The sequence below is a fragment of the Podarcis muralis genome, chromosome 2 (assembly GCF_964188315.1).
Source record: "Podarcis muralis chromosome 2, rPodMur119.hap1.1, whole genome shotgun sequence".
NCBI lineage: Eukaryota > Metazoa > Chordata > Lepidosauria > Squamata > Lacertidae > Podarcis > Podarcis muralis.
This window is the reverse complement of record NC_135656.1, coordinates 122,980,585-123,002,826: the sequence shown is the minus strand read 5'-3', so window position 1 is coordinate 123,002,826 and position 22,242 is coordinate 122,980,585. Positions and strand designations below refer to the sequence as shown.

Below are 22,242 nucleotides of genomic sequence, written 5' to 3'. Positions count from 1 at the left end.
TCAGAATATTGGGAAAGGCTGAATACTGTGGTCAGGATCCATAGCATGAAAATCAGGGAGTTTCACACTCTCAATTTGAAATAATTTTCTGGAAGTTCATAGACAGAATTAGTGTCTCTGGTTTGAGTCATTGCCCTTGCTTGGAGTTGGAAGAAAAACTGGTTCTCTCATGGATAAAATTGAATAACAACAATAATAATAATGCAACTATTATGTATTTTGGATTCTCATTTTGTGTTTTTATGCTGTGAACCATCCTGTGATGTCTGCATGGAATGTGTTCAACAAATTTAATAAATAAAAAAAATTGAACTGACACACTCCCCTCCCCCAAGTTGGTTTGATGGGGGAGTCTGGCATGTTTATTCTTTTCCACCTGCCATTCAGGAGATCAATCATAACCCCAAGCTCTTAGCTAACATCACTCTGGGCTACAGCATCTATGATACCTTTTTCGAGGCAAGAACGACTTCTGACGCCCTGACAGACCTCTTTGCTGGAGGGAAAATCAACATTCCCAACTACAGCTGTGGAAGATGGAAGATGCCACTGGCTGTTCTTGAAAGGGCTGAATCTGACACCTCCACACATATTGCAAGCATGTCAGGCATCTACAAGATCCCACAGGTAAGAACTGGGTTGATGTCAAACATGCCCGGCAATGTTTGTCACCTCATAAAAATGCAAGTTTGTTTTCCTTTCCCCATTAGCAAAACAATATAAAGGTAAAGGTACCCCTGCCCGTACGGGCCAGTCTTGCCAGACTCTAGGGTTGTGCGCTCATCTCACTCTATAGGCCGGGAGCCCGCGCTGTCCACAGACACTTCCGGGTCACGTGGCCAGCGTGACGAAGCTGCATCTGGCGAGCCAGCGCAGCACACGGAATGCCGTTTACCTTCCCGCTGGTAAGCGGTCCCTATCTATCTACTTGCACCCGGTGGTGCTTTCTAACTGCTAGGTTGGCAGGCGCTGGGACCGAACGACGGGAGCGCACCCCGCCGCGGGGATTCGAACCGCCGACCATGCGATCGGCAAGTCCTAGGCGCTGAGGTTTTACCCACAGCGCCACCCGCGTCCGTTAGCAAAACAATATAACCTATGATAAATTATCATTATGTTATTCCACCCCATTCATTTCGGTGCAGAAAAAATGCAGTGCAAATGGCAGGGCATGAATTTCATACGGAATGTGGACTGAAAGCAACAACAATAACCGCCAAGAACAATAGTATTCACTGGTTTGATATTTGTTATGGACATGCCTTGAAGGAGCAAAGAATGCTCAGATGTGCAGCTCGTATCAAACAGGAGTTGTGTGTTTAGTACTATGGGGCCCATTTTAGGGAACCCCCTTCCAGCTGACATCAGATAGAGCCCCACCCAAACTTCCAGTGAGGCACTTGGGTTCTGAGGGTCTGTAAAAGCCCCAAATGAATGAGACATTGGGGTTTTGTTAAAATCCTTCGTTCATAATGTTAAAATCCTTGGTTCATAATAGTTCCCTTTTGTTCAGAAAAGACACATAGCCCAGTTGCTGCTTGGCAGCTGGAGACACCAGCTAAGAATGGCATTTGTGGAGTAAACATCTGGAGAAGTAAGTTTTGGGGAGTCTGGCAGTTGTGAGTCTGGCTGTGCCAGCTTACCAAAGACAACACACCCTTATGTAGACTTGTTATCTATGTAAACATAAATCTCAGGCTACAATTCTCTCTTTTAGTATATAGGCTTCAGAACTTTAGTAAGAAGCAAGGGGCCCTCAAAGGTCTGCCACGCCAAGGTGTGGACTAGGCATGGCAAAGAGTTGTGTCCAATGAGTGTTTTGCCAGCTACCCCCTGCAGATGTCTGGGGCTTTTTGACTGGATTTTATATGAATTCTTTGTCTGAAAACCCTATAAAAAGTCCAGGTGGATAACACCCCAGGTGAAATATACTCAGTCGCAAAGTGATTTCATGCTCTTTATTCAGCTCATAGTGGTGAGGAGGAATGAATGAATGTCCCCTCAAAGTATCTGCTTTATATACATTATTTACACAAAGGGCTGCACATGATTGGCTAATTCCGGAATTCTACTGTAAGCCAATCAGGTTGTGGATTCACTTCTATCTGGAGCATGATTGGGTAGTTCCTGCCAACCAATCATACTGCTGCATTGTTCTAGGACCAATCAGACTGCTGCATTCTGAATCCTATTGTTCTAGGACCAATCAGACTGCTGCCTTTTGGATCCTATTGTTCTAGGACCAATCAGACTGCTGCAGTTTGGATCCTATTCAACTCAGTACATAACACCAGGGTTCAGCCTTTGGGGAAAACATCCCGCTGAATCTGTTGGTTTTGCACAAACCAATAAACGCTGGATTCTCTCTCCTCCTCATCTCCTGTGTCTCACTGGATGCACCAGGGTCTAAAGAAGACTTTTTTTTATAAAAAAAATTGCAGCAGTTTTACCTTCTCGATTTTTTGCATTGCATCTTTGAAAACTATTGCCATTAAGCAGTATATAAATAGCTTAAATGAAGTATATAGAAGTACAGTATTCAGTCATTGCCCTGAAAAACAAAACCCCAGTCTCTTCTCCTTTCCTCACCAGCTTAGTTATGGCTTCGTTCCTCACGATAAAGTCCAGTCCCCTTTTGTCTACCAAATGACACCAAAGCAAGAGATTCAGTACCAGGGGATGGTCCAACTCCTCCTGCATTTCAGGTGGATGTGGGTCGGCCTATTTGCTCCAGACAATGACAATGGAGAAAAGTTCCTGAGTACTTTGACACCCCTGATGATCAAAAAAGAAATCTGTGTTGCCTTCACGAAAAGAGTACTACTACAAACTTGGCTGTGGTTACCCCACGAAGCCCCTGCCATGTGGAGACAAGTCAATGTGTTTGTTTACTGTCCAGACTCTCAATATGGACTTCTTATAATCATGGAGGTACAAACCTTGCTTGAAAGGGTGGAAACTGGGGGGAAAGTTTGGATAATCACAGCTCTTCAGAACACAATCTTGTTTCATGATGCCGAATCCTTCCGGTATGCTCATGGATCTTTCTCCTTTGTAATGAAGACCAAAAAAATGAAAACATATAAATACTATGAGCCGGTAGACTTTCCTACTCGACCCGCTTGGAACCTTGAATTTGATTGTTCATATTCAAAGCTTGCCTTGTCTGTGAGGGGTTGGAAAAGATGCAGGGAGAAGGAGAATCTTGAGATGCTACCGCAAGAAGAGAATGAAAGAATCCAATCCCAAGACAGCTATGTTAACTACTTGAGCATCCATGTTGTGGCTCAGGCCTTGAATGCAGCATATTCATCCAGATCAAATCAAGTGCTGATGGTGGGCAGGTTGGAACTTCCAAGGCTCCAGCCGTGGCAGGTACGACCCTTCTCTTTTGCAAACTGAAATTCTTTATCACAGCTATATGGAATCATTATGACAGAAACTTAGAAAGCTGCCTATTCAAACCAATAAAGTAATTTCTTTAAGAAGCATTATATATATATATATATATATATATATATATATATATATATATATATATATAACTAACATTGGAGGCTATACACCACACCTCCTCAACAGTATTTATAGGAACTCAAACACTGAGATCCTGCTCTGTTCCAGTAACAAGAAGCCGAAAGCACCAGCCTGAAGATGACGAGTGAGACCTCGTCGAAACGTCGCCTAGACACCCCAACTTTTACACGGGAAGACACCCGAGGACACCAAAACCTGCATTCCTGTACCCGTGAAAATCTACGAAAGCAAATATATATATATATATATATATATATATATATATATATATATATTGGATGAGATGTTTTATTTGGAATTTTTTTTTAAGATGCCCTTCATCACATTGATGTGATTCCACTGTGGTTTCCCTAAAAAGATGTTGAGGCTGTGTGAAGATTCACTATGTGGAGTTTTTAGAGTTGGACGCCAGTGTAGGTCTTTGCTTTTAAAACATCATTCTTCCAAAAGAATGAAGTGGACTAACCTGAGAGAGAACAAAGACTGTTTTGTGCTTCTGAGTCCCCTCACGCTGATCAAGAATGAGCTCATGACCAGGAGACTTGCTTAAGCTGCCGGTTCAGCTTACCCCTTTCATGCACATGAAGGGTCAAGACAGAAACTATCCCATAATTTTCACCTGCTGGCAAAAATCCATGACAGACTCTGACACCCATGCTCCACAGGCGAGGGAATCCTCCGACAGTCATGGAAGGGCATCACTTTACATGTTTCCCCAAAGTAGAATGAGGGAACCTAAAAAATCAACATGGTGACTGTGAGCACTGATGAGAGAAGCTCTGATCCTTATTCAGGGGAGATTAGGATGCAGCGCAAGCCCAGCCAAATAACCCAAAATAGTTTCTTACTCTCTCAATGCTGGAGTTTCCTCTTTCATTCTAGCTTCATCCTTTCTTGAAAGAAGCCCAGTTCAATTCTAATACTTCAGCTGATGAACAGTATTTGGATGAGAATGGGGCACTGGCTGTAGACTTTGATATTGTGAATTGGCTGATGTTTCCTAACAACTCTCGTGGTAGAGTGAAAATTGGGAGCATAGAGAGACAGACATCCTCAGATCCAAAGTTCACCATTAACCCGGAAGCAATCGTGTGGGCCAAGGCATTTAAGAAGGTAGGAGAAGTTATGTGTGTCATTTTATTACCTGTGACATCTGCCAAACTCTGACAGCTTGATGACTAGCACATATAAGACTTTAATCGCTATCTTATAGATACTTCTCTGGAGCTCAGTCTCACTGAGCTTAATGGAGCCTGTTCTTGATTAAGCATGTATAAGATTTTACAGTGAATACAGAGACTTTCCAAAGCAGAGCAGAACATTTCCCCAAACTTGGTACCCTCCAGATATTGTGGACTACAACTACCATCTGCCTCAGTCAGCATTGGGCAAATATATCTGAAGGGCAACGGGTTGGGTAAGACTGGAATGGAGTAAGTTCTGCTCCATCTGTTTGGTAGATCAAGAAAATAAAATGAAAACAGTGGAGCTCAAGGTAGCCTGTGTAGTTGAATACACATTCAAATAAAAAACCTAGGAGCAGATACAATGGCAGCAATCTGAGGACTTTTGTTATTGCTGCTGGTCATAGGAGTGTTTTATTAAAGCTGTTAGCATGGTTCTGAGATGCTGGCATTTATTTATTTAGGTTATTGTTTATTGTATTTTTCATGCTACCTTGTATACAAAAATGAGGCAGGGATGTTAAATAAGTAGAAATATCAAAGAGGTATGTTTCCCTGACAAGCTGCTCTGCAAAAGAAAAATAATAATAATTTCTACAGAATAGGGCCCTTAGGCCATTGGAAACAGATATGCCTTCCGTTCATGCCTAGACCATGCCTCGCTCAAGATGCACAGAGAGCTGTCAGCCTGGATATGCCAAGAAAATTCAGGAAGGGAGGCCACATTACTGCTATGATTGTTCTCCGTGCTCAGAAGGCACAATCTCAACACAGGAAGGTAGGACAGCATGTCAGGGGAAAGGGCCTTCAATGGGAAGATGGGGCAAATATTTCAGCCAGGCTCAGGCTGATACTTGTAAGGGCACCCCATTTTGACTCCCTCCTTCCCAACAACACAATTGCCTTTCCTGACCTCTCCTATGGGCCCACCTTTCCCGACAAATGTAACAAGTTAGGATTGTCATTTTCTCTGTGCAGATGCTGCTGAATGTTTTAAATGTCCAGAAGATCAGCATCCAAATGAGGACCGGCATCAATGTGTCCCTAAATTAATCACCTTCTTATCCTATGAAGAATCTTTGGGGATCCTCCTGGCTTCTTCTGCCCTCTTCTTGTCCTTAATCACAGGCATTGTGTTTGGAATCTTTGTTAAATCCAGGAACAGTCCCATTGTCAAAGCCAACAACCGAGACCTGTCCTACATCCTCCTCATCTTTCTCCTGCTCTCCTTTTTGTCCTCCTTCCTCTTCATTGGACAACCTACAAAAGCAACCTGCCTTATGCAACAAGTGGCCTTTAGCACCATCTTCTCAGTTGCTGTCTCTTCTATCTTGGCCAAAACCATCACTGTGGTTCTGGCCTTCCTGGCCGCTAAGCCAGGAAACAGGGTGAGGAGCTGGCTGGGGAAGAGTTTTGCGCACTCTGTTGTCATTTCCTGCTCCAGTGTCCAAGTTCTCATCTGTACCATCTGGCTTGGGGTCTCTCCCCCATTCCCAGACTCAGACATGCACTCCCAACCTGGGCAGATCATCCTGCAATGTAACGAAGGGTCTGTGGTGATGTTTTATGGTTCCCTCAGCTACATGGGCTTCCTGGCTCTTATCTGCTTTACGGTGGCTTTCCTAGCCAGGAAGCTGCCTGGGGCCTTCAATGAAGCCAAGCTGATCACCTTCAGCATGCTGGTCTTCTGCAGTGTTTGGGTGTCCTTTGTTCCCACCTACCTGAGCACCAAGGGGAAATACATGGTAGCCGTGCAGGTCTTCTCTATGTTGGCCTCCAGTGCTGGGCTCCTGGGCTGCATCTTCATTCCCAAGTGCTACATTATTGTGCTGAGGCCTGATCTTAATATGAAGGAGCACCTAAGAATAAAAAATTAACATAGCATTTGATTCCTAGTACTGGGGATATGGGAAAATCCCCCACTAGAATCTGGACTTGACCACAGCTTATAGTCAGGAGTGAATTTGTTAGTTTGTTTTGTTTGTTTGTCTAGATCCCAGGCCTATTGTTCTCCACAAGGTGCCAGCAGACTTTAGAATTAGTTCCGTATGTTTGTCCAAGTGCTTTACTCCTACTGAATGTACAGCTCACCAGGATCATTGCCAGCATTCTCTGTTGCCTTCACCTCATTTGTTACTACACACACATGCTTCTCTCTTTTATTTATTTGCTGCCACCGTTTCCTCAGAATGCTTCAAAAGAAACCTCCTAGTAGCATGAGGGACGCGGGTGGCGCTGTGGGTAAAAGCCTCAGCGCCTAGGGCTTGCCGATCGAAAGGTCGGGGGTTCGAATCCCCACAGCGGGGTGCGCTCCCGTTGCTCGGTCCCAGCGCCTGCCAACCTAGCAGTTCGAAAGCACCCCCGGGTGCAAGTAGATAAATAGGGACCGCTTACTGGCGGGAAGGTAAACGGCGTTTCCGTGTGTTGCGCTGGCTTGCCAGATGCAGCTTCGTCACGCTGGCCACGTGACCCGGAAGTGTCTCCGGACAGCGCTGGCCCCTGGCCTCTTAAGTGAGATGGGCGCACAACCCTAGAGTCTGTCAAGACTGGTCCGTACGGGCAGGGGTACCTTTACCTTTAGTAGCATGTTTCTTAGGCTTGGACATGGGATGTGTCTACTACTAGTGACAGTAAAAATTTAAACTGGTTCATTTGAGGAGGGTGGTTATATATGTTAGAGGAACCAGATAAACCTACTGGTGACACAGAGGTGACTGTGGTCCGTTGCTGTGCAACTAAGTTAATCGCTTACTCCAGACAATGATTTCCACTTCCCCTATCTTCAAGCAATTCCGAGTTGACCATCCCTCACTGAACTGAATGTTCACTGTTGAACTGAATTGCAACGTCCAGCCAATCAGACAGAGATTTGCCTGCTCTTCTGTTTGCCTGTCTCCACCTACGAAATGCTAAAGCAGTCTCCCTCTCCTCTGCTGGAACCTGACACCTTGCTGCCACTGCCATACATTCTAATTCCATTATAAAAATGCATGTCCCATTCTACTGGAAGGAGGTGGAACATGTTTCATGGTGGATCAAATGACAAACTTCAAGCAGCCATGTGAATCAACTGTATCCAGTTCCCAGCAGCCACTATGGCCAAGGATGAGGACTGATGGGAGGTGGAGTTGTGTAACATATTGAGAGAGCTTTTATTGGTTATGCAGATTGATGAAGAGGTTGTATGGATAGTAACTAGGATAATGTGCAGGCAGGCAGATACATGCTATATATAGGTTTGGTGAGGTTGTTGGAAACTTGCAGACTCTGCCCTTACAAAGAGATCCAGACTGAGGCAACGTGACAACAGGTCTTTTCTGCAGTGGCCCCCTCTTTGTGGGATGCTTTCCCCAGGAAGGCTGTCCTTGCACCTTCCTTACACATCTTCTGATGTCAGGTGAAAATGTTTCTCTCCAACCAGGCATTTGACTTTTTAAATTTTTTGTAGGAGGGGGGTTATTGGTTTGATATTCTCATTTTGTTGTTTTCTGTAGTGAACAACCCTGTGATCTTTTTATAAAGGACGTTGTACAAATTTAATGAATAATTAAAAAATTCAGAAATCAGTAATTTGTGCCACTGACATGTGTTATTAACATATAATGAAAAAGTACACTAAGAAACTACATGAAGACTGGTTATCTTAATTGTTTGTATTTATATCTATTCTGTATTTATTCTGTATCTGTATTTATATCTATAAATTAGAAAAAAGTGACATTAAAACCAGATACTTCAAAGATCTCATGGAAATCTGAAAAGCATAGACATTTTTTAAAAAAGCTTTTGGAACAAAAATATATTGGGCAAACTGATCTTTATGAAGCTTAAACTACAAAGCTGGGAGAAAGCTTGGTACATTTAAGGTTTTGAATGAAGACTGTGGTTTTGGACATGGCATGGACATTTATTTTAGGTGGTCAGAAAGAATGTGACTGGTCTTATCAGAAGTAAAGTAGTTGGACCCAGACAATAAGAAAGGGCAACTTGGCAAAAGTTTTGTGCCATCTACAGAATTTGGAATCCACTTGTTCATGGCCCCATGTAGGTATGTCTTGCTGTCTATGCCAACCAAAAGGGAATGTGAGCAGTTTGACATCACAAATGATGCCTGATGTTAGGAAACCAGGTTGTTATAGACCAAGGGGCTGTCTCCTCGTCAGAAACTGCTGGCTCTGGATAAAAGTCCCATTCCCTGGAAACATCTTTGCTCTTTGAATGCTTCAGTTTATCTCGATCTCTGTTGCTCTTCGGTCCAGATTTCTTCTTGGTTTAGGGACTCTGATTCTTCCAATAAACCTCTTGTATAACCCATTTCCTGTGTCTTCTTGTATGGTCCTTATACCTGGCAATCCCCTCACAAACCAAGAATCCGTATTACAGCCCGGCTGGAGGACTTACCAAAGCTCTTAACAGCTTGGCTTACTCCCTATATGGCCACTCAACTGATTCAGTTTGCAGAACCGGCAACCAGTTATCAGTGCCATATGATACTCGTTCTGTCCTGCTAATAAACCCATCATTTAGAGCAGCAGAATGTATAATTTGGCATACCTTGTCTTTTGACATCATCCCTTTATTATTTTCTGGTGCCTGGGAAAACCATATTTATTCAGGGAAGCCTGTTCAGATATGTAGAAGCAGACATGTCTTTTAATCTATTTCTAGCTTAACTGCTTATTTTAAGTATATTTTGCATTTCCTTATTAAGAATTTTAATGTTTTGTCTTGTATACTTTTGTTTTCTATACTTCTAAGAGGGTCTATTTGTAATTTATAGTGTGCTTAAAATAAAAGCAGGTGTTTAGACAAATTTACAGAAGCAGAAAGGGCTATCAAAGGCTCCTAGGCCTTACTGATATCTTCACTTTCCACCGTTGGAGAGAGGATGCCTTTGGGGAATCACATGTGTGGAAAGTGCTTCTGCCCTCATCTTCTGCTTGTGGGGTTCATTTGGGGACATCTGCTTGGCCATTGTAAGAAAAGGATCATTGACTTTGTGAGCCTTTGGCCTGATCCAACCTCAGGGCTATTTAGACCTCAATAACATTCATCCGAAGTCACCTTTCCCCTACAATCACGTCAGTCTACTTATTAAGGATGTTTTCTTCCTGCTCTGCACCTGCTCCCATCAAGTTTCAGGGGAGATCTTTCTTCCCTTTACAATCATCAGAATCACAGTAATCTATTTTTATTCTTTCCTGAGTCCAAGTTACTCCCCAACCCCACCTGAAATACTGCATTTGGGACCAATAAGCTGAACATCACAATCAAGGGCAACAGGGGTTTGCTTATTCCACTGTGCCTGAAAGGTCTGGTGTATAAAACACCTTCTGGGTGCAAAACAGATGCTCTTCCACTGAGCCATGATCCTTCCCTTCCCCTTTGTCTCTGAAGCCTGATCCAGTAACCCCACCCTCACCCCACCCCCATATTTGTCAAGTCCCTGAAACATCATTCTTTCAAGAGACTGGATTTCTTCTGAATAGCTGGCTATGAAGTCAGGAGGAACAATCAATAGGGAAGTGTAGCAAGTAGACCCGGAATGACAACACTGCTTCTGCTGCTGCCTCTTGCAACCTATGGGATGCAGCAGAGGACTAAATGCCCACTGAATCTGATCAGGGATGAAAACTGGGCTATGAATTTTTATAGGCCAGGAGACCAGCTCATTAGTGGATTCATATCTTCAAAGGTTATTGGAGGTCAATATCCGTTCTCCTTTACCCGCACTCCCTTAACCAAATTTGAGTAGTAAGTAATGGTGTATTAATGTATTCCTATCTACTCTCCAATTCTTTTACAAGCAAGCAAAAGAATTGCCTGCTGCATCTGATTAATTCTGCATTTATTGAAAGATCCTTTTCCCACAGTGCCCTATCAGGTGCTTGTGGAAAAACAGGGAGCAGAACATTCTTCTTCTTCTTCTTCTTCTTCTTCTTCTTCTTCTTCTTCTTCTTCTTCGGCAAAAGCAGGGATCAGAAAATGACCACAAACACACTCTCCCCTCCTGTGCCTTCCAGAACTGATATTCAGAAGCATTTCCATGAATTTGCCTTATCTTCTTTTAAAGCTAACTTGGCCACCATCACTGTCTTCCGGGGGAGCAAGATCCACAGCACTGTGCAAAGAAGTCAGTTTGCATCTGTCCTGAATAGTCTCCAGTTTTAGTGTTTTTAGAGAAGGAGAAAATTGTTTATCCGTTTTCTCCACAATATGCATAATTTTAAAAAATCATGTCCTGTCCTCTCTTGCTCACCGTTTCTCAACTAAAAAGAACAAAACACTGCAATGTGTTCTCATTTATTTTCAATTCCTTTCCTGATGATCCATAGCTCAGAAATTCCCATTTTTACAGCTACCTAACATGGATTTGGCAAGCATGATCCCAACGTCTCACTCCTGGTCCTTCCCTCCCAGTTCAGAATCCATGAACATGTAAAACTCTAGATCATTTATGAACAAGATAAAAAGCACAGGTCCCAATACCGATCCTCAGGGGACTCCACTTTCTACTCCTCTCTATTTGGAGAATTGTCCATTTATTCCTACATTTTGCTTCCTGCAACTTAACCAGTTCCTGATTCACAAGAGAACCTCTCTTCTTATTCCTTGACTTCTAATCTTGCATATGAGTCTTTGGTGACATACTTTGTCAAAAGCTTTTTGAAAGTCTATGTACAGTTTGTCAACGGGATCACCCGACAAATTTTCAGTTTTTCGAAAGAAGTCTTCTTGCTTCAAATAGCTTCTTTGGCTGTACTCATTAACCATGCTGATATCCTCTTGGCCCTCATGGTATCTTTCCTTATTTGCTGCATATACTCAACTTGAGTCTCTAATTGGTTGTTGTTGTTTAGTCGTTTAGTCGTTTCCGACTCTTCGTGACCCCATGGACCAGAGCACGCCAGGCCCTCCTGTCTTCCACTGCCTCCTGCAGTTGGTCAAACTCATGCTGGTAGCTTCGAGAACACTGTCCCACCATCTTGTCCTCTGTCGTCCCCTTCTCCTTGTGCCCTCCATCTTTCCCAGCATCAGTGTCTTCTCCAGGGAGTCTTCTCTTCTCATGAGGTGACCAAAGTATTGGAGCCTCAGCTTCAGGATCTGTCCTTCCAGTGAGCACTCAGGGCTGATTTCCTTAAGAATGGATGCATTTGATCTTCTTGCAGTCCATGGGTCTCCTCCAGCACCATAATTTAAAAGCATCAATTCTTTGGCGATGAGCCTTCTTTATGGTCCAGCTCTCACTTCCATACATCAGTACTGGGAAAACCATGGCTTTAACTATATGGACCTTTGTTGGCAAGGTGATGTCTCTGCTTTTTAAGATGCTGTCTAGGTTTGCCATCGCCTTTCTCCCAAGAAGCAGGCGTCTTTTAATTTCGTGGCTGCTGTCACCATCTGCAGTGATCATGGAGCCCAAGAAAGTAAAATCTCTCACTGCCTCCATTTCTTCCCCTTCTATTTGCCAGGAGGTGATGGGACCAGTGGCCATGATCTTCGTTTTTTTGATGTTGAGCTTCAGACCAACATTGAGTCTCTAATACAGTGTTCTTAAACAACTCCCAAGTGTTTGGGAGCGATTGACCCTCTTGATTTTGCCTTTCAACTTCCTTTTTACCAAGCTTTGTGGTCTGTATGCTTTGATGTATCTGAATCAGCCCCTATTTTCTGGTACTCCTGGTAAATGCCAGTGTGGTGTAGTGGTTAAGAGCGGTAGACTCCTAATCTGGGGAACCGGGTTCGCGTCTCCGCTCCTCCACATGCAGCTGCTGGGTGACCTTGGGCCAGTCACACTTCTCTGAAGTATCTCAGCCCCACTCACCTCACAGAGTGTTTGTTGTGGAGGAGGAAGGGAAAGGAGATTGTTAGCCGCTTTGAGACTCCTTAAAGGGAGTGAAAGGCCGGATATCAAATCCAAACTCCTCCTCCTCCTCCTCCTCTTCTTCTTCTTCTAAATCAATACCTCCTTCTTCTTTTTTTCTTCTTTGAAGAAGGAGGAAGCATCTTGTTCAGTGAGATCGAATACAATGGGGAAATCTGAATTAGGTATAATATTTTTTAAAAGCAAGAAGCACCTCCTTTTGCTTCAAATCAGTGAGATGAAACTCACTGAAACTATTCTGAGTATTTGCTGGGGCATTAAACGAAAATGTCAATGCATAGGGACCTGTGATTTAATTCATTCATTTATTAAAACATTTCTAGACATTTCCAATCAATATAACCCCTACACAGACACCTCTGTGATGATGATGATGATGATGATGGCCTTAAAATATCTCGTTCTTCTCCAATAAAAGAGAAAGAACTAAACCAGATATATAGTTGGGTTGTATGTGGCATGCCAAAATGACAGAGATGTGGAATTGAGGACTGGAGTGATCATTTTGTGATATTATGGCAGAGGACAAAGCTGTATTGTAACATTTGAATAATTTTATTAAAAAATCTATATGTATGTTCACTTGGTGAAAAGCAGTATTTCAATGTGTTTTACATTACAGTTTAAGTTAACAACATTGAGCCATGTTCCCATGCAGAACTTGTCTTCTCTAAGAAGCTGTGACGTATGTTTGAGTGGCAGCTTTTCAGTAATAAGCAATATGAAATTCATTCTCTCATTGTGTCTCATGGACCATTAGGGAAGGGTGAACGCTGAGGCCATGATCCTTAGCATGAAAATTGGGGAGTTTCCTATTCTCAACCTGAAATGATTTTCTGGAAGTCTATCCAGGGAATTAGCATCCCAGGTTTTTACTCATTGCCCTATGCTTGGAGTTGGAAGAGAGACTGGTTCTCTAATGGCGAAAAGTGAACAGTAAGAAGAAGAAGAAAATTCCTTCTAGTAGCACCTTAGAAACCAACTACGTTTGTTATTGGTATCAGCTTTCGTGTGCACGCACACTTCTTCAGTGAACAGAAAGGTAACTCTCCTTCCCCTGTATAAGACAGGCTCCTCCTTTATAGCTGGGTGCAATGATAGGTGGAAAGAATGATTTTCAGTGGGAAGTGCACAATTCTTCCACCACGGCACAACATAATCTATGTAACTGAATGTGACTTCCATTTTCTCTGAATCAAGGGTGACTATGTGACATACTTTCTTCTGCAGCTGGATGGCTGGGAAGGACTGGCACATTCTTTCCTCCGCACTTGCCACTCAGGAGATCAATCTTAACCGCAGGCTCTTGCCCAACATCACCCTGGGCTACAGCAACTACGATACCTTTTTTGAGGCAAGAACAACTTCTGATGCCCTGACAGACCTCTTTGCTGGTGGGAAAATCAACATTCCGAACTACATCTGTGGAAAACGGAAGACACCACTAGCTATTCTTGAAGGGGGCGAATCCGACATCTCCATGCACATTGCAAGCATTTCAGGAATCTACAAGATCCCACAAGTAAGAATTGGGTTCAAGTCAAATACAGCTGGCAACATTTGCCATCTCGTAAAAAACAATACAAAAACCAAGTTTTTCTTATGATAATGAATTTATTGCTTACTTTACATTATACGTTGCTTTGAAACATTGCTTTTCATGAAATGGGAAGCCATACAAAGATATTTCAGTTTCGGGATCATTAGGAAAAAAGTGGATTGGACAAATTCATGGAGGAGAGGGCTACTGATGGCTACTAGCCAGGATGCCTATTGCAGAGTTGGAGACACAGCCCCTGCTCCTGGCATCTGTCTGGCTAAGTATAAAAGGGAGTGCACCTCCGAAGCAAAGTCAACCCACTGTGTTAGCAGAATCAAAACCAGATTCATAAGGCCCTTAATTATTTGGGTCCAGGACATCTCAATAATGACATAATGGCTTCTGTTGTTGTTTATTCGTTTAGTCGTGCCTCCCGCAGTTTGGTCAGACTCATGTTTGTAGCTTCGAGAACACTGTCCAACCATCTTGTCCTCTGTTGTCCCCTTCTCCTTGTGCCCTCAAAGGGTCTTTTCCAGGGAGTCTTCTCTTCTCATTAGGTGGCCAAAGTCTTGGAGCCTCAGTTTCAGGATCTGTCCTTCCAGTGAGCACTCAGGGCTAATTTCCTTAAGAATGGATGTGTTTGATCTTCTTGCAGTCCATGGGACTCTCAAGAGTCTCCTCCAGCACCATAATTCAAAAGCATGTATAATCCCTTATACATGTCCCCAATCACTGAACTCTTGGGAGGAGTCACTCTTAGTGGCTCAGATGAACAGCTCGTTTCCAACAAGAGCCACAATTGTGGAACTCATTTCACGGAACTCTCTCTCTCTCTCTCTCTCTCTCTCTCTCTCTTAAATGATATTTATTAAAGTTTCAGAAAAGGTTACAAAAATAAGAAAAAGAGAAAAAGAAAATACAAAATACAAAATACAGAAAAATAAAAACAATTTAGAAAAAATCAATCTTTCCATGTCTTGTCTTTCATTTACTTGTTTCCCTGACCTCCTCACACCTCCCTTTTTTGTATTCCGTTTCAGTTAGTTATTTCAGCAAATCCTTTCCCACTTTGTTTTTATCTTAATCCTTTATCTTAATATATTATAACTTTAGATTCTCACCTTTTAGCAATCCATTTTTACATACTCCTTTGTAACATTGCTGCTAAAACCACTTAACTTCATTCCGACATCATTCTAACATTCATTAATTTTGCAGTATTTCTGTAAATAGTCTTTAAATTTCTTCCAATCTTCTTCCACCAACTCTTCTCCCTGGTCTCGGATTCTGCCAGTCATTTCCGCCAGTTCCATATAGTCCATCACCTTCATCTGCCATTCTTCCAGGGTGGGTAGATCTTGTGTCTTCCAATACTTTGCAATAAGTATTCTTGCTGCTGTTGTAGCATACATAAAGAAAGTTCTATCCTTCTTTGGCACCAATTGGCCAACCATGCCCAGGAGAAAGGCCTCTGGTTTCTTCAGAAAGGTACATTTAAATACCTTTTTCATTTCATTTCATTTCACAGAACTCTCTTCCAGCTGAGGTCAGACAAGGTTACTTAAAACCTTCCAGAGCCTAATGAAGACCTTCATTTTTCACTGCATGCAGTAGCCAGTTCAAATGAAATACGATCTTATAGTTTTAAATTTTGTCTTTTTTACATCGAACCTTTGAAAACTGCTTAGAGTCCATTCTCATCCTGAGGTAAAGTTCTTAAGCTGAGGTACTACTTCGGGGTTAGTGGAGTCTGTAACCCGAGGTACCACTGTATAAATTGCTTAAATAAAAAAAGGTTATTTTAAAAATATTTGATGTTCATGCTAATTAAAAAAATAAAATATGCCATAATCTTTCAAACAGAAGTACAGTATTCAGTCATTGCCCTGAAAAACAAAACCCCAGTCTCTTCTCCTTTCCTCACCAGCTTAGTTATGGCTTCGTTCCTCATGATAAAGTCCGGTCCCCTTTTGTCTACCAAATGACACCAAAGCAAGAGATTCAGTACCAGGGGATGGTCCAACTCCTCCTGCATTTCAGGTGGACGTGGGTCGGCCTCTTTGCTCCAGACAATGACAATGGAGAAAAATTCCTGAGTACCTTGACACCCCTGATGACCAGCAACGAAATCTGTGTTGCCTTCACAAAAAGAGTACTACTACAAACCTGGTTGTGGATACCCCACGAAGCCCCTGCCTTGTGGAGACAAGTCAATGTATTTGTTTACTCTGCAGACTCTCAATATGGACTTTTTATAATCATGGAGGTACAGTCTTTACTTGAAAGGATAGAAACTGGAGGAAAAGTCTGGATAATCACAGCTCTTCAGAACACAATCTTATTTGGTGATATTAAATCTTTCCGCTATGCCCATGGTTCTTTCTCCTTTGTAATGAAGACCAAAAAAATGACAAAATATAAATACTATGAGCCAATTTCATTTCGTAGTCTAAACGTTTGGGGAAAAGCATATGTTTGTTCATATTCAAAGCATGCCTTGTCTGTGAAGGGTTGGGAGAGATGCAGGGAGGAGAAGATGTGGCTAAGGATGCTGCCTCAGGAAATGGTTGGAGGAATCCAATCCCAAGACAGCTATGTGAATTACTTGAGCATCCAAGCTGTGGCTCAAGCCTTGAATGCAGCATATTCATTCAGCTCAAAGAGGATGTCGATTGTGGGCAAAGGAGGCAGGTTGGAACTTCCAAGGCTACAGCCATGGCAGGTATATCCTTTTCTTTTGCAAACTGAAATTCATTATCCCAGCTCTATGGAATCACCCTGATAGGAATTTAGGAAGCAGCCTTAATACCAAATCAGACCAATGAACCATGTAGTTCAGCTTTGTCTACACTATTAGCAGTAGCGAAAGCCATGACAGAAAAGAAGATGCAATAAAATGTGTTACACAGTTAAAGGAATTAATAAAAACAGGCACTTTATCATACAATTCGTAATAGCCGAATAAACATTTGTTTGTTTGTTTGTTTATCATATAAGAGTTTTCTCCCCTGTAGAATTAAATTTATCATCCCTAGAAACATTTCTCGTGAAACGGCAGAACAGGCCACTCTTTCAGAGACGTAGCAGGATAAAGGTAATATTACTCACTTTGGTTCACTTTGGTTATCCTGCAAATGCTGAAGCAGAATGAGAGGACCTAATGAGCACCTTTGAGTCCTAGTTCTCTAGTCCTTATTAAGAGGTTATTGGGATGCATGTTCTCTCAATGCTGGAGTTTCTTCTGTTGTAGCTTCATCCATTCTTGAAAGAGGTTCACCTCTATTCTAATACTTCATCTGAAGGACAGTACTTGGATGAGAATGGGGCACTGGCCATTGACTTCGATATTGTGAACTGGGTGCTGTTTCCTAATAACTCTCGGGGTAGAGTGAAAATTGGGAGCATAGAGAGACAGAAGTCCTCAAAACTGAAGTTCACCATTAACCCAGAAGCAATTGTGTGGCCCAAGCTGTTTAAGAAGGTAAGAGAAATTGTTATTCCCTGCGACATCTATAATTGTCTAATAACATGTTGAATAGTACAGATGATTGATTGCAGTCTTAGACATCCTTCTCTGGAGCTTAGTCCCATTGAGCTTAATGGAGTCTGTCTTGAGAAAACCTGTCTAAGATTTCACAGTGAGTAGGAGACTTTCAGGAGCAGAGCAGAAGACCTTCCCCCAACTTGGTGCTCTCCAGATATTGTGGACTACAACTCCCATCTGCCAAGGCCGACGCTGGGCAAATATATCTGAGGGCAACAGGTTGGGTAAGACTGGAGTGAATTCTGCCCCATCTGTTTATTAGATCAAGAAAACAGAATGAAAACAGTGGAGCTCAGGGTGGTCTGTGTAGTTGAACACACATTCAAATTAAAAAATTCTAAATGAACAGCAGAGGTCAAGACTTTTTCATCCAGCTGAAAAATGCTTCTCAAAACGAGATTTTCTGCAGTTGATTCCAATAAGTACAGCTATGACACACAAGCAAACTAGGTACCATGTTCTGCACCAGGAGCAGCCTTTGGTGCCAACCTCGAAGACACTGTGGAGTTTTGGGAGTAAAATAGGAACCAGAAAGTCCTTAGTCACAGCTGTGCAACCTAGCAGAAGATACAATGGCAGCAGTCTTAGGACTTTTGTTATTGCTGCTGGTCATAGGAGTGTGTGCATGGTTCTAAGATACTACCATTTATTTATTTAGTAAGTTAGGTTATTGTTTATTGTATTTTTCATGCTACCTTGTATACAGAAATGAAGCAGGTTGTTAAATAAGTAGAAACATCAAAGAGGTTTGTTTCCCTGACAAGCTGCTCTGCAAAAGAAAAATAATAATAATTTCCACAGAGTAGGGCCTTTAGGCCATTGGAAACAGATATGCCTTCTGTTCATGTCTAGACCATTCCTCGCTCAAGATGCACAGAGAGCTGTCAGCCTGGATATGCCAAGAAAATTCAGGAAGGGAGGCCACATTGCTGCTATGATTGTTCTCCGTGCTCAGAAGGCACAATCTCAACACAGGAAGGTAGGACAGCACCTCAGAGGAAAGGGCCTTCAATGGGAAGATGGGGCAAATATTTCAGCCAGGCTCAGGCTGATACTTGTAATGGTACTCCATTTTGACTACATCCTTTCTTGACCTCACCTATGGGCCCACCTTTCCCCACAAACGTAACAAGTTAGGATTCTCATTTTCTCTATGCAGATGCCGATGAATGTTTTAAATGTCCAGAAGATCAGCATCCAAATGAGGACCGGCATCAATGTGTCCCTAAATTAATCACCTTCTTATCCTATGAAGAATCTTTGGGGATCCTCCTGGCTTCTTCTGCCCTCTTCTTGTCCTTAATCACAGGCATTGTGTTTGGAATCTTTGTTAAATCCAGGAACACTCCCATCGTCAAAGCCAACAACCGAGACCTGTCCTACATCCTCCTCATCTCCCTCCTGCTCTCCTTTTTGTCCTCCTTCCTCTTCATTGGACAGCCTACAAAAGCAACCTGCCTTATGCAACAAGTGGCCTTTAGCACCATCTTCTCAGTTGCTGTCTCTTCTATCTTGGCCAAAACCATCACTGTGGTTCTGGCCTTCCTGGCTGCTAAGCCAGGGAACAGGGGAAGGAGATGGCTGGGGAAGTGTTTTGCGCACTCTGTTGTCATTTCCTGTTCCAGTCTCCAAGTTGTCATCTGCACCCTATGGCTGGGTCTGTCTCCCCCATTCCCAGAATCCGACATGCACTCCCAACCTGCAGAGATTATCTTGCAATGCAATGAAGGATCTGCTGCCATGTTTTATGTTGCCCTCAGCTACATGGGCTTCCTGGCTGCCATCTGCTTCACAGTGGCTTTCCTAGCCAGGCAGCTGCCTGGGGCCTTCAATGAAGCCAAGCTGATCACCTTCAGCATGCTGGTCTTCTGCAGTGTTTGGGTGTCCTTTGTGCCCACCTACCTGAGCTCAAAGGGGAAGTACATGGTAGCCGTGCAAGTCTTTTCTATCTTGGCCTCCAGTGCTGGGCTTCTGGGCTGCATCTTCCTCCCCAAGTGCTATATAATAATATTGAGGCCTGATCTTAATATGAAGGAACACCTGAGGAAAAAGAATTAAACATGGCATTTGGGATATGTGAAAATCCCCCACTAGAATCTTGACTTGATAGGTTTATAGTGGGGAGTGAGTTTGTTTGTTTTTCTAGATCCTAGGCCTGTCATTCTTCAGAAGGTGCCAATATACTCTATAATCATTTCTGTATGTGTGTCCAAATGCCTTCCTACTACTGCAATGTACCGCTCACCAGGTATAAGGTAAGTCAGAGATCTGAAAAGATCATTGTCAACATTCTGTTTCCTTCACGTCACTTGTTTCTACACACACACACGCTTCTTATTTTAATTTATGTGCTCATGGTAGCATGTTTCTTAGGTTGGACATGAGATGAGTCTACCACTAGTGACAGTAGAAATTTAAACTGGTTCATTAAGGGGTTTTTTATATCTGTTAGAGGAACCAGATTTGCACAGAGGTGACTGTGGTCAGTTTCTGTACAATTATGTTAATCCCTTACTCCTGACATTGATTTCCACTTCTCCTTTTTCCAAGCAATTCTTAGTTGACCATCCCTCAGTGGCTATTAACTCAAACTGATTGTTCACTTTTCAGCTGAGCAAATCAGACAGATTTGCCTGCTCACACATTTCTAGTGCAGTTCTCTGCTCTCTGACCCTTTAAAGCTGTTGACTGTGACCTGGCTCCTCAGTTTGGGCAATTGATGTAAGCTAAAAAGCTGATCCTTTTCCTCCAGCAAGGGGCGAGGAGACCAGTAGCCCAAGTATGTGTCACATAACCATCATGTCTCAAAGATGAACCATTCTTTGGTTCAATTCTGCTGCAAGGAAGCGGAACATGTTTCTTGCCAGATCAAATGACAAACATTCAGCAGCCATTTGAATCAACTGTATCCAGTTCCCAGCAGCCACTATGGCCAAGGATGAGGAGTGATGGGAGGTGGAGTTGTGTAACATATTGAGAAAGCTTGTTTTGTGGGGCATTGATTGTGCAGATCACTGAAGAACTTGTATGGCTTGAACTGTGTTCACTTTGCAGATTAAATACATTCACAGCAGAAATGATCCCCACCCCCCCTTGCCAGGGAGATATTCATCAGTTTTTCTGCTAAGGGTTCAAATTCTTGATTGCTGAAACTTCATGGGCTATATGTGGAACGGTCCCAAAATTGCCAATTATCAACAATTTGAACTCTCGAAAAGAAATGGTATTTTTGGAGAGATCTGAAAAGTATACACTTTTTTAAAAAAGCTTATGGAATAGAAATATTTTGGTCAAATGTAGGAAGATAAGATTACGAAAGTATACATGTTTATATGTTTGTATGTTTTGTTTGTTTTGTTTAATTGTTTGTTTTTATTATATGTTTGGAAAATTAATAAAAATTATTTTTTTTTTAAAAAGAAATATTTTGGTCAAATGGATCCTGATGAGGCTTTAAACTGCAAAGCTGGGAGAAAGCTTGGTACCTTTAAGGTTTTGAATGAAGGCTGTGGTTTTGGACATGACATGGGCATTTATTTTAGGTGGTCAGAAAGAATGCAACTGTTCTTAGCAGAAGTAAAGTCGTTGGACCCAGACATGAAGAAAGGGCAACTTGGCAAACGTTTTGTGCCATCTACAGAATTTGGGATGCCTGTGATCATGACCCCATGTAGGTATGTCCTGCTATCTATGCTAACCACAGGGAATGTGAGCAGTTTGACATCACAAATGATGCTTGACATAGGCAAATTGAAATTATGATACCAGGTGTTTAAAGACCAAACGGTTGTCTCCTCTTCAGAAACTGTTGGCTCTGGATAAAAGTCCCATTCTCTGGAAACATCTTACAATAAATCTCTTGTATAACCCATTTCCTGTGTGTTCTTATATGGTGCTTATAGCTGGCAATCTCCTCACAAACCAAGAATCCGTATTATAGCTGGTAGGAGCTGTCTGCAGCCATAGGTAAAGGTAAAAGGACCCCTGACCATTAGGTCCAGTTGTGACTGACTCTGGGGTTGCGGCGCTCATCTCGCTTTATTGGCCGAGGGAGCCGGCGTACAGCTTCCAGGTCATATGGCCAGCATGACTAAGCCGCTTCTGGTGAACCAGAGCAGCGCACAGAAATGCCGTTTACCTTCCCGCCAGAGTGGTACCTATTTATCTACTTGCACTTTGACGTGCTTTCGAACTGCTAGGTTGGCAGGAGCAGTGACCGAGCAATGGGAGCTCACCCCATCACAGGGATTCGAACCGCCGACCTTCTGATCGGCAAGTCCTAGGCTCTGTGGTTCAACCCACAGCACCACCCACGTCCCTTTTTGTCTGCAGCCATACATCTCAGTTTAATTAAAATAAACCTGTTAAGAGTGGTGACACTAAATGGAAAAAAAATCATGAAAATAAAGAATATCAATTACCCTTGTGTCTTACAAAATTATCAGTAACCAGTTATCAACAACTGTTTTCCAAAGCCAGATTAAATGTATTTCCATGTGAAGTTCTAAACAGCAGACTGACCGGTATAACTTATCAGAATAGACTCTGCTTA

General features: G+C 42.6%; 2 protein-coding genes across 2 annotated transcripts; both read left to right on the top strand.

The window, feature by feature from the left end:
• The first annotated feature begins 395 nt into the window (after positions 1 to 395).
• Positions 396 to 6,598, top strand: LOC144326835 (vomeronasal type-2 receptor 26-like). The gene is made up of 4 exons (XM_077923682.1): positions 396 to 627; positions 2,593 to 3,375; positions 4,420 to 4,552; positions 5,700 to 6,598. The coding sequence occupies exons 1-4, from the start codon at positions 544 to 546 to the stop codon at positions 6,596 to 6,598; spliced, it is 1,899 nt and encodes a 632-aa protein (XP_077779808.1). The 5' UTR covers positions 396 to 543.
• A 7,269-nt stretch (positions 6,599 to 13,867) lies between these two features.
• On the top strand, positions 13,868 to 19,748 carry LOC144326834 (vomeronasal type-2 receptor 26-like). The gene is made up of 5 exons (XM_077923681.1): positions 13,868 to 14,128; positions 16,074 to 16,868; positions 17,397 to 17,627; positions 18,543 to 18,669; positions 18,850 to 19,748. The coding sequence occupies exons 1-5, from the start codon at positions 14,087 to 14,089 to the stop codon at positions 19,746 to 19,748; spliced, it is 2,094 nt and encodes a 697-aa protein (XP_077779807.1). The 5' UTR covers positions 13,868 to 14,086.
• Positions 19,749 to 22,242: the final 2,494 nt, after the last annotated feature.

Coding starts and splice junctions, on each gene's coding strand:
- LOC144326834 (XM_077923681.1), top strand. CDS start 14,087: ATGCACATTGCAAGCATTTCAGGAATCTACAAGATCCCACAA. Junction 16,869..17,396: donor CAAGGCTACAGCCATGGCAG/GTATATCCTTTT, acceptor CTTCTGTTGTAG/CTTCATCCATTCTTGAAAGA. Junction 17,628..18,542: donor GGCCCAAGCTGTTTAAGAAG/GTAAGAGAAATT, acceptor GTTCATGTCTAG/ACCATTCCTCGCTCAAGATG.
- LOC144326835 (XM_077923682.1), top strand. CDS start 544: ATGCCACTGGCTGTTCTTGAAAGGGCTGAATCTGACACCTCCACACAT. Junction 628..2,592: donor GCATCTACAAGATCCCACAG/GTAAGAACTGGG, acceptor TTTCCTCACCAG/CTTAGTTATGGCTTCGTTCC. Junction 3,376..4,419: donor CAAGGCTCCAGCCGTGGCAG/GTACGACCCTTC, acceptor CTTTCATTCTAG/CTTCATCCTTTCTTGAAAGA.